This window comes from Prionailurus viverrinus, chromosome C2 (genome assembly GCF_022837055.1).
Source record: "Prionailurus viverrinus isolate Anna chromosome C2, UM_Priviv_1.0, whole genome shotgun sequence".
Classification (NCBI taxonomy): Eukaryota; Metazoa; Chordata; class Mammalia; order Carnivora; family Felidae; genus Prionailurus; species Prionailurus viverrinus.
In genome coordinates, this window is record NC_062569.1 from 26350480 (window position 1) to 26362676 (window position 12197).

Consider the following 12197-nt stretch of genomic DNA (forward strand, 5'->3'; position numbering starts at 1 on the left):
AACTTACAGAAATCCTCTACAAATTAATTACTTAATTCTGCCAGAAAGCAGAGACCTTTGAGCAGAGGAAGAGAAACTTGTTAGTGGTTTTCATCAAAATCCATAAGAGGATAGAGCCTTCATTCCTTATTCATTATTTTGGGATTTCTAGATAAGATAGGTAGATGAGAAGAAGTGGTAAAATTTTTCACCCATTTGATCCTGCTTGGGTACTATATAGTTTGCCAAACTTATTTACATTGCTCACCTGACAGATAGGTAGATACATAAGGCAATTCTTTGTTAGACACATAAGGGAGTGTATGCTATGTAGGGCAAATAGTATTTACTCTTATATAGATGTGTAAGGCAATTGGTATTGTTAGTTGCATTTTTCATGTGCGGCAACTGAGACCAAAGGTAACATAACTGGATGGCAGAGCTAGGATCTGATCTCAGGTTTGTTAGAGCAGATCCATCCCAATAGAACAAGGGTCAGAGATTGTGTTCCCCAGAAGCAGAGCCTGAGGCAAGGATTTGGCTATACATTATTTCTTGTGGAAGAGCTCCCACAATTTATTGGTAAGGATGTGGGGGGTGCAGGATGGAGAGGCAGAGGAAAGAAAGGAAGGATGTGATCTCAGGTAAAAGTTCCACAGAGGGTAGTTTTAGTTTGATCCTACAGGAGAACTCAGGAACAAAAATTATGCTTCAGCTAGGCTTTCCTATACTGTAGGCAAGGCAGCCCCAGTAGCTGAAGAGAAGTCCTCCAAAAAGCAGTGTCCAGAAATGGGAAAAAGGAATTCGAAAGGACCTGGGCAGAGCACTAATGATTGTACTACAGTGGATTATCTGACTTTATCCTCAAAACAACTCTGTGAAAGTGTGAGGGCTGGTATAAAGATTTCAGTGCTGCAGGGAAGAAAATTGAGTCTCAAAAAGGTGAGTGATAAATAGGGCACAGGGCTCCTAAGTGATGGAGCTATAATGAGATGTATCATGGAATACATGGGTATATTCCAGCTTTCTGACCTGTTGCTAGCAGCACACTTGTAGAGATGAAGTTTAATGCCATTGGGAAGAGGAAAACCGCTTTCTCAGCACGCTGCTATGTTTATAAAAGGGTTTTTCTTCTTAATGAGGTTCAAGGGATTGTCCAAATGGATTCTAAGACTGGAGGTATCAATAGAACAGGACAGAAGCCTCAGAAGATGATGGAGTCGAAGGAAGGAAAAGCTCAGGGAATGTTGTCAGTTCTCTGAGCATTGTCATTTAGGGTGGCTGAGGGTCATGGAGTGTAGTCTGGCTGGTACTGCTCTCCTTTCTGTACACCGTTCAGCTCCATTGGTTCTGAGCATTTTGAGTGAAGCCCCACAGACCCCCATGCCTTTTGTCCTCTTTCTCGCAGCTTGCAGAGAGGCAGTCCTGGCAGACATTGTCTTCCTAGTAGACATCTCAGCCAACCTTGGACCCCAGAACTTCCAGAAAGTGAAGAACTTCCTTCACTCTGTTGTCTTGGGGCTTGGCATCAGCAGTGATCAGGTCCGAGTGGGACTTGCTCAGTATAATGACAACATCTACCCAGCCTTTCAGCTGAACCAGTACCCTCTGAAGAGTGTGGTCCTGGAACAGATCCAGAATCTTCCCTACCGTACAGGAGCAAACACAGGCAGTGCCCTGGAGTTTATCAGGATAGACTACTTCACTGAGGCAGCTGGCAGCCGGGCCAAGGACAGGGTTCCTCAGATAGTTATCCCAGTGACAGATGGGGAGTCAAATGATGAAGTCCAGGAGGCAGCCGACAAGTTAAAAGAATATGGAGTTCTTGTGTATGTGGTAGGGGTCAATGTGCAGGATGTTCAGGAACTGCAAAAAAAATAGCCAGTGAGCCATTTGAGAAGTTTCTCTTCGACACCGAAAACTTCAACACCCCGCAGGATTTCTCAGGAGGGATTCTTCAGACTCTGTGCTTGGCAGTGGAGGGTAAGGTAAAAGGTAAGCAGCTATGTCAAAATCCAATATTCTGACCAAGACACGTAATTACAGTATGATTCAGGACACACAGAGTGTAGTGAGAGGGCAGGAGAAGGAGTCAGCTGCCATCACTGTGGAACCTGGGAGGACTTCCCGGGTGAAGGAACATTGGAGCTGAGGGTTGAAGGATGAATGCCGTTCTCACAGCTAGAAAAGGACATCCTGCCATGTTGTTCAGAGGAAGTCTAGAAGACCCGTGTTTTTGATCCTGCCTTTGCCACTTTCTAGTTATGTGAGTGTCAACGTGCAGGTTTCACTTCTTCACTTTAGTGTTCTCCTCTGTACAGTGAAGATGACACTTGCCTACTAGGATGGTTGATGAGGATTACATCAGGCAACGTATAAAAATTGCTAGCACAAAATAACTGCTCTGTATGTGTCCATTTCCCTTGCCTCTTTCTTTGGTGGAAGAACAGGTAAGAGGTACTTTCGTCTAAGAAAGCAGACAGCAAAGGAAGTGGAGTGTGAGAGGGAGAGAGCCTTGTGATAGTCTCACATGGAGGAGGTGGGAGTACCATACGTACCGTGTTACAAAAAGAGCGGACCTCTCCCTCTTATGTTCCCCACGTCCTTGTATCCAATTTTCATGTGATCTTGATTTGATTTACTTTCTCCTCTGTGTCTTTTCTTTCCTTCTTCTCTCTTTAATTCCAGAATTCACCGAGGCTTATGCAGATGTGGTCTTTCTTGCCGACACCTCACAGAACACATCACAGGCGAGTTTCCAGTGGATGCGGAATTTCATGTCCAGAGTGGTTGGCCTGCTGGATGTTGGCAGGGACAAGTACCAGATTGGACTGGCTCAGTATGGCGGTCAAGGTCACACTGAATTTTTGCTCAATACCTATCAGACCCAGGATGAGATGATTGCGCACATCCACGGACACTTTTTGCTCCGGGGTGGCTCCAGGAGGACAGGCAAAGCTCTGCGATACCTTCATCGGACCTTCTTCCAGGAGGCATCAGGAAGCCGGTTTCTCCAGGGTGTTCCCCAATATGCAGTGGTTATGACCTCAGGCAAATCTGAAGATGAGGTCTGGGAGGCCGCACAGACTTTGAGGGAGAAAGGCGTGAAAGTCATGTCTGTGGGTGTACAGGACTTTGTCCAGAGAGAACTGGAGGGGATGGCAACCCCACCCCTTGTATTTGAGATGCAAGGACAAGATGGAGTCAGACAGATTATGCAGGATGTGAGTGTGGTGATCCAAGGGACTGGGAAGACTGAGTTTGGGATTGAGTCCGAGAAGGAGGCTGTAGTAGGTAAGGTTTGGTCCCTATGTGTGTGAGCCACCAAGAGGTCTCAGATACTCTGGAGAAAGAACAGAGAAGGGGGCATTCTGGATTCAGTACTGGGATTCAACATCAGTGAATGGGGAAGAGGAGGAGGAATGGGGTTCCCTCAGGCACACACTTTATATTCGTTAGCTGTGGTCACAATGACGCCACTTAAGAAGCCATCCAGAAAAAAGAATCATTTATTTTCTCAAATCTGCTGGGGATCATCTAATCTTTGTTGGGCTCAACTGAATGCCTTTGCTGATCTTGCCTGGGCTTATTCATGGATCTGAGATTTGTCTGAGGGTTGGTTGATCTACATTTGGCTTTGCTCCATAGCTCTCATCTTCCTCCTGGGATTATTAGGCTAGTCTGGGCATATTCTTCCCGTGGTAATTACACAGGTGCAAGAGAGAAAACTCAACTACATAAGCACTTTTAAGACCTCTGAATCATCATCTGCTGATATCCCATTGGCCAAAGCAAGTCATGTAGTTATGTCATCATCAATGGAGTAAGGAAGTATATTCCTCCCATGGAAGTGAGGTGTAGGCAGTGAATATTTCTGCACAATAATTCAAGTTACCCTATGCCTTTTTCAGGCGAAAGGAGCATTCAGGCTTATCCCCAGAGATTAAACAAAGTCTGTCCTTAAATTGGTGTTGAAGATGTTCAAGGGAGGTGCTATTGACATTCTGAGAGGGACAATTCATAGTGTAGGATTGTACTGTGCATTGTGAGAGGCCTAACATTCCTGGTTCCTGCCAGTAGCATCCCCAGATCTTATGACAATTCGAAACACCACCGTATATTTCAAAATGTCCCCTGGGGATGAGAACCATGGAGACTTAGCTCCTGTTAAGTCCTTTTATACATTCTAATCACTAGCCAAGCTGAACTACTCAGCCTTTACTATATACTTGTCATACTTTCCCACCACTGTCTCTGCCCTTGAATACACTGTACTAGCAGCCTAGAAGGCCCACAGGCAAAACTTTATCCTTCAGTAGCTAAGTTATTTTCTTGGTGGAGCTTCTAGTTGATCCTCACAACAGATGTGATAAATCCCTTTTTTCTCTGAACTATCATAGCTCTGCCCAGACCTCTCAACACGTAGAGCTTGAGGGTCCTTGGAATTTTATAGGCGGAAGAGACAAACACATGTGAGACAACATGAGGAAAATCTAAGTAGAGGTAATAAAGAACTAAGAAGCACCTTCCAGACACTACACTAAGTAGAAGTAGAAAGGAGGATATAATGGAGAATCTAACCTGAGAGGAATTGTGTTGGTTCCTCAATAATAAGTATGATTTTAATATATGGGGAGAAGGGAGGAGGCTACTCTTGGTAAGGGGAAGAGTAGGGGTGTGGAAATGTGAATGGGCTGGATAAATGGGGAAGAGAATGGAAAAATGGAACAAATGGGAGGAAGGGGGAGGGTTTAGAAGTAGTGAGAGATAAGATTGGATGAGGTAGGATGGACCCCAAGGGTCCCAATGGTACTGGTAAGTAACTGTAGGCTTTTAAGCAGGAAAAATGACATGACCAAAGTGGTCTTTAAAGAAGTCTTCAGGGGCCAGGCTGCATTCCACAGGACACCTCAAACTCAGAAGGACTTTAAGGCTGAGCTGTCCTGTAGCCACATAGGATGGCTGGGTCTAGCCCTATGGTGCCTCTGATAATGAGAACAACTTGAAAGGAGAATACAGTTGACCCTTGAACAACTCAGGGGTTAGGGGCACTTACCCCAGCCCCCATATTTGAAAATCTTGATGCCCCCCAAAACTTAACTATTTATAGCCTTCCGTTGACAGAAACCTTATGGATAGCCTAAACAGTGGATTAACACATTTTTGTGTGTTACATGTATCATATATTGTATTCTTACAATAAAGTAAGCTAGAGAAAAGAAAATGTTATTAAGAAAATTATAAGGATGAGAAAGTACATTTACAGTACTGAAAAAAAATATCTGCACACAGGCAGGCTGGGCCAGGGGCTGCACAGGGTAGGTGTGGCACAGCCTGGTGATTTCGGGTTGGTAAGGGCAGCTGCCAGGTGGGCCCATGGGTGGTGGCATACATATAGCCTTGAGGTTCAGTACATCTGCCCCATCTGCCTGGAGGTGTAGCACCAGACTGTGGCCATGGGTAGCTGTGGCCACACATGAGTGCACTGGCCTCTGCAAGATGCAGGGGCAAGGGCATCACATGGAAAGAGGTCTGCCTGGGAGCTCGGTGAGCAGAGAACGGAGGGGAAGGGTGCGGGTACACCAGGGGCTCGGGGTCCCCACACGGTGCCATCCCTGCCATCTGGGTGTTTTCCTCTGCTTCAGCCCAGCCTCCTGCCCCAGCCCTGGCACTTTACCTGACCATCTCATGGACATGCAGGGCAACCTGTGGCCCTGCCCAGTTCTGGGGCCCCAGGGGGCTGCCGACAGCCTCAGCAGGCCTCCCTGGTGCTCAGAGGGCAGTGGGCGCCTTTGGTTGTGTCTGTGGAGATTTGGGTGACCTGCATCTTTTGGGGTCAACTCTTAAAAGCAAAACCCACGTGTGTAAGAGGACCAGCACAGGTCAAACCCATGTTGATCAAGGGTCAGCTATAATACTAGCAGGTATAATTTTGTACTAGCAGGTGAAGGAAAGGAGAAGTCAAAGGTGCCTGGAGTTTCTAAAGAAAGTGTTTTAGGCTTGGCAAAATTTTTGGTTCCTTATAAAAAGGGGGAAATTACAGGACATCACGAGGCCACAGGTAAGTCACAAGGTTACTCTTTGGCTTCTCTAAACTTTGTGTCACAGTGCCCAGCTGTCTATAGCCTGGCTTCAGCCTTCTGCATGTGTGGCTTTGCTCTGTGCTAGGCAGGCTTCTGTCTTCACATGTCAAAGCAGATCTGGACCTTTTTGGTGTGTGGACACAGTGGATTTCTGTTAGGAACTGCCTTAAATTGGGTGGGAGGAGTCTGCATTCCTCTTGGAAGGGAGTTTATGCAGTTACAGCTCCATTCTCCCATTTGAGGAACATTCAAGAGAAGGCTCTTTTATAGCAAAGTGAAAAAGTTTGCCCAGGTTTTGGACAAAGATTTTTCATAGGAACTTGCAACATTTCATGTTGTCTCTGTTGAAATGACATGAGATCTTTCAGAGAAAGGGGCACAAGTTAATAGTCACAATTTCTTATTTTCTTCTGTACCAAGAGGAAAAATTATTAAATCACGGAGGCTTTAGGTCTATAATAGAGAATTTGACCCAATGTTTCCTGAAACTAGAAAAATGAACAAAAAAACTAGTCAAGCAAGACTCAGATGTTTTTAATGAACTTTGATGAATTGAAAAATGATCTTAAAGCACTTTCTTGTGGATATTCATACATTTACATATTTTGCAAGTAATGTGAATACTCCTTCCAGTGAAAAATTTTGCAATAGGTATGAAACCTGTGATGTTCTTTGACTGTCATGCCAAATAGTGGTCATAAATAAAGGCTTCTACTAAATTCTAAAATTCATTAGTATAAGTTAGTATAACATATTTATTAGAATTTTTGATCCTAAGTATATTATTACAGAATTGAAAAATGTAGCATACTACAACATAAGAATATAGCAAAAATTGGTGACTCAGTTGGTTAAGTGTTGGACTCTTGATTTCAGCTCAGGTCATGCACTAGGGATTCATAAAATTGAGCCCAATGTCGGGCTCTGCACTGACAGCATGGGGCCTGCTTGGGATTGTCTCTCTCCCTCTTTCTCTGCCCCTCCCTCACCTGCACACGTATGCGTTCTCTCTCTCTCTCTCTCAAAAAATAAAAATTAAAATAATTTAAAATATGGCAAAAATGTAGCATGATGCAAAAATGAGTATCATCTTTTACTCTGTTCTCATCCTAAAGCCCTTCTTTCTGTTTTTGTTTACAGTATGTCCCACTGCTGTCCCAGCTGATTTAGTCTTCCTCATTGAGGAATTCAGCAAGGACAGGCAGTCGAATTTCCAACAAGTTGTCAACTTCTTAAAGACCACTGTCCGCTCTCTACGCGTTCATCCTGATGTTGTGAGAATTGGCTTGGTATTTTACAGTGAGGAGCCACGACTTGAGTTTTCCCTGGATGCATTTCAGAACCAAGCCAAAATCTTGGAGCATTTGGACAAATTAACCTACCGGAGAAGAAGTGGAGGGACCAAAACTGGTGCTGCTTTGGATTTCCTAAGGAACGAGGTTTTCATTGAGGAGAAGGGTAGCCGGTCGAAGCAGGGTGTGCAGCAGATGGCTGTGGTCATCACAGAAGGCTTCTCCCAAGACCATGTGTCTGTTCCAGCTTCTCTCCTCCGCAGGGCAGGGGTTACCATCTATGTGGTGGGCACCCAGCTTGCCTCAAACAGAAAGGACCTGGAGATGATGGCATCATATCCTCCTTGGAAGCATGTCATTTCGCTGGAATCCTTTCTGCAACTCTCTGTTGTGGGGAGCAAGATTAAGAATCAGCTCTGCCCTGAGATTGTGGACAACAGTGTTTCCATTTCTGGGATTGGCCGTGCCCTGAAAGAAGGTAGGAGGACCTTCTCAAAATCTGATCTTTTTTTTTTTTTTTTTTTTTAATCTTTACTCTGTTTGTTCCATATACCCACATCCTCCACTCCTCATCCAAGGAAGGATTTCAGGGTCAGTTTATTAAAAAACAGGAACACAAAACTTACAAAGTCTTTATTGTGTTTTGATTCCAAAAGAATATAAAGAGTGAACATGCCTCACTCTACCTTTCTTGGCTCTCATCCCTTTTATCAGTTTGATGAAGATCTATGTATATTTACAGTAGAGGCCTTAGGGATCTAGGTATGGATTTACTAAATCTTAAGCTACTTGAAGTGGAAAATTATTTCTAAAAAGATACCAACATTCCTGAAATTGAAAGATTTTAACTTTAAAATATAAATGAACGTTAACTTGCCAATCTTTTGTGGAGGACCGAGGCTTCTTTGCATCTGAGCCCAGCTGATTGGAGTTCTGTATATTTTCTTCATCAATCATCCAATGGTATCTATAATTTCCAGTTTCAGTTTCTTTAAAGTGGGATGAAAACTTAGTTGCTTTTGAAACAGCTGAGTATAGAAATCCCTATTTTTAAAAAAAAATTTTTTTTTTCAACGTTTATTTATTTTTGGGACAGAGAGAGACAGAGCATGAACGGGGGAGGGGCAGAGAGAGAAGGAGACACAGAATCGGAAACAGGCTCCAGGCTCCAGGCTCTGAGCCATCAGCCCAGAGCCCGACGCGGGGCTCGAACTCACGGACCGCGAGATCGTGACCTGGCTGAAGTCGGACGCTTAACCGACTGCGCCACCCAGGCGCCCCTAGAAATCCCTATTTTTACGATCTCAAAAATTCAATTTTTGTAGTGCTATCTTGTACGTCAACAATTTCCTTTAAAACAATTTACTTTCATTGGGTCTTTTCTAAGCAGTTAACCTGGTTTTCATAGACGTAATAAACCTCTTTTCTTCACGCTCCTGTCCTATTGATCTGCACAATATTTGATTTGTTGTGTAATTGTAGTAACAAAACTGCCATAAATAGGCTGAGAACAAACTCACGTTGTTCTTGGTAGGCTTATTCTTTGTTGGCCTTACAAATAAAAGAGTCAGTTATTTTACCAGGAAAAATGGGTTTATTTGGGAATAGCAGAGAACTGCAACGAGGGACAGCAAGGCACAGTAACAGTGGGTGAGTCCAACAAACAAAGGAGAAGAACGTTATTTTATTGAGAAGAAGGAAGAAATCAGGAGGGATTGTTCTGAACAAAAGCCCATTGGAAAAATGCAAGAGTTCAAAATGATGGCAGTTTCTCATTGGCTGAGTTGCTGGGGTAGTTGGTTTTTTGTAGGAGATGCATTATTCATATTTTTCCTGTTGGGGCTGTAATTGATTCTTTCCTACTGAGGATTCTTCTGTTGAGGTCTGTAATGGACAAGTGGTAGGGTGTGAGAGCTCCCCTTTCTACTTTCCTGTGTCCATTTTAGAGAGGTTTCCCTTTATTAATGTTCACATCTTCCACTGAGTGAAGCAGAACTGTTTAATGTTGCCCTTGGGGGCTTCTAAGGGGAGGGAACTCAGTGTATTGTGTGGGCATCACTCATGTGTTATAGATGGAAGGGAGAAAGTCAATTATCTGGTGAGCTGCTTCAGAGGAAGTTGGTTAGGAGAGCTCCTACTGCATATGCAGTTTGAAAAGCACACCCGAGAAAACATAGCAGTTAAATATATGCACCATGGAGTCAAACTGCCTGAGCTTTTTGTTAAATATTTTTTTTTTAGAGAGTGAGAGAGCAAGTGGGGGTGGACAGAGAGAGAAAATCTTAAATAGGCCCCACACTCGACCTGGGGCTTGACCTGGGACTCGGCGCAGGGCTCAATCCCATGACCCTGGGATCATGACCTGAGCCAAATTCAAGGGTCTGATGCTTAACCGACTGAGCCATCCAGGCACCCCACAAACTGCCTGAATTGTAAATCCCTAATTTTCCACTTACTGGTTATTACAAGTATCTTTGTGTCTGTCTATTTTTGTCCACCCATGCTAATATTTCTAAGATTCAGATCAGAATAATAGAAGTTGACTACTTAAAATGTAAATAATTAACTTAAAAATTCAAGGCTGTGATTATATCATCAGGGGAAAAGCACTGAGTCTTTTTTGAAAAATAATCATTAAATAATTTTGTAGTTTCTTGATTACTTGTGCTGAAGTCTGGAAATTTAAAATATCTAAATAAATTCCCATCTTTCGCTTTGGCCTGTATCTTTAATCCCTTTCTCTGTTCTGGGAATGAGAAACAAAATCATTAAATATGAATTTCATTTCCTTGTGCACCCTTCCCTACAATCTGTAGGGGACAGGGAGAGAAGCTCCTTTTCTCTTCTAATTCATAGACAGTATAAGGGCTGAGAGTTGATTTCATTCCCAGACTGCACAGCAGCTAACATGAAACCCGGAATCAGGAAAATCAGCCCAAAGTCTACAGTGGTTAGAGGCAAATGGAAATTTGGGAAGTTTTACCAGAAATCTGTCCTGGGTGATCACAAGATCACATTATCTATCATTTATTGGTCATCAGCTATGTGTCAGATACTCTGCTAAGGACTTTATGTATGTAATAGATATGGATGCATAGCAGCATCCAGACTGTAAAAATTATTCTGCCTGCCTTCCTGCCTCAAATTTCCATCTGCCAAGACTGGCATGAATGTGTAGTGCCAGATAGTCTTCAGGGCTCTGGGATACCTTTGGACACCGCAAAGGCCCTGGGCTACAGTGGAGTGTCTTTGGAGCATTGCTGCATGGGACTGGCTCCAGAGATGCCCCTTCCTGCCCCATGGTCTTTTTCTCAGACTCAGGCCAGCCACATACCTATTACCAGTGGTTGCTGACTTCCAGCAAGATCTGAATTTCTGCCTTCTTTTTCTATCACTTCCCCTCGATTCGCCAAGCATTCAAAAAACACTTGACCAGAGAGGTGGATAACTATCTCCACACCTTTCCAGTGCTTTCCCTGCTGGGGTAGGATTTCCAGGTACAATATGGGATGCCCAGTTACATTTGAATCTAATTCAGATAAATAATAATACTTATTTTTAAAAGTACAAGTGTATACTCCATATTGGGTCAACCAAGATCCTCTCAAATGAAGGCCTGAGCAAGGAAGCCCATCTCCAGCCTCAGACCGCTTCCCTTTCAGCCAAGAAACATGAAAAGGCTCTTGATTCTTCCCTGAAACAAAGGGTTCTAGAGATGCATGACACACGGCTGGCCCACCTTTTATGAGAGGTGCAAGGAGAAAATTATGTTTCATTCTTTTTTTAAAAGTCTATGAATTTATTTTGAGAGGTGGGGGAGAGAGGAGTGGGGAAGAGGCAGAGAGAGAGGGAGAGAGAGACTCCCAGGCAGGCTCTGCACCATCATCATGGAGCCTGATATGGGGCTTGATCCCAGAAACCATGAGATCATGACCTGAGCAAAAATCAAGAGTCAGACGCTCAACTGACTGGGCCAACCAGGCACCCCTTTTTGATTCTTTCTGAGGAATCTGCTATGTGATAATGAGTGATCTTAACCATTACTTTAAAAAATCAGTTCTGCTGTTTTTCTATGATCTTATTTAATCCTTACTATAATCTTACTGAGGAAGTGTTAAGATCATCATTTGACGATTAGGAAATTGAGACGCAAAGGGGAAAGCCTGATACTAAGTGGTTGAGAAAGGATCTGATTGTAGAGCCATTTTGCCCTTTGGAGTCTAAGCCTTAATACAAAGTGATTCATTTAAGTAAAGCTAATTTAAAACAAAGTTTTATGTTAGCTTAAATTAATAAAGCTTCAGCAAGTGTACTCTTTTGCCCTTATTTTAAAAGTCTGACTTGCATGGGAAACAGGGATATTGGATACTGAGACAATTCCTAGCTTCAAATATGTCCTGATATTTTACTTTAGCTTGTCTTCAACTTCCCCATTTGAGAAAGGTCAAGTACTGTTACTTCAGATCTTAAGTGGGGTTCACCAGAAATAGACTCTGAGACAAGGATATGTATGCAAGTGATTTATCGGGGAAGTGCCCCCAGGGGATACTGGTAGGGGAGTGGAGATTTGAGAAAAGAAGGGAAGGCAGCCAACAGAGGCTGAATTGGTGAGCACATAATTGCTGTTGGTAGCTGGGGCTCAGTTCTGTTGGGGACTCAGGCAAACCGTGTAGAGCTCACCTCAGAGTTGTCCCACCCAAGGGGATGGGAGCTGGGTGTTTATCCACCAGCCCCTGTCAGTTGTTGGTTCGTGGCTTCTTTGAAACTCATTCCCAGTCACTGTGGTCTGCCTGGTGTGCTCTTGGTCAAACATTACCTCTAGGCAGAGTCACAGGTGTTTTCA

The 12197-nt window shown here is 43.6% G+C and overlaps 1 protein-coding gene across 1 annotated transcript in view; it reads left to right on the forward strand.

Moving 5' to 3' along the window:
* The window catches only part of LOC125175170 (collagen alpha-4(VI) chain-like), a 103571-nt gene that overhangs the window by 5029 nt on the left and 86345 nt on the right, over positions 1-12197 (forward strand). The window contains exons 3-4 of the mRNA XM_047875508.1: positions 2668-3273; positions 7203-7832. Coding sequence (XP_047731464.1) covers positions 2668-3273; positions 7203-7832 — 1236 coding nt within the window. The remainder of the gene's footprint in view (positions 1-2667; positions 3274-7202; positions 7833-12197) is intronic.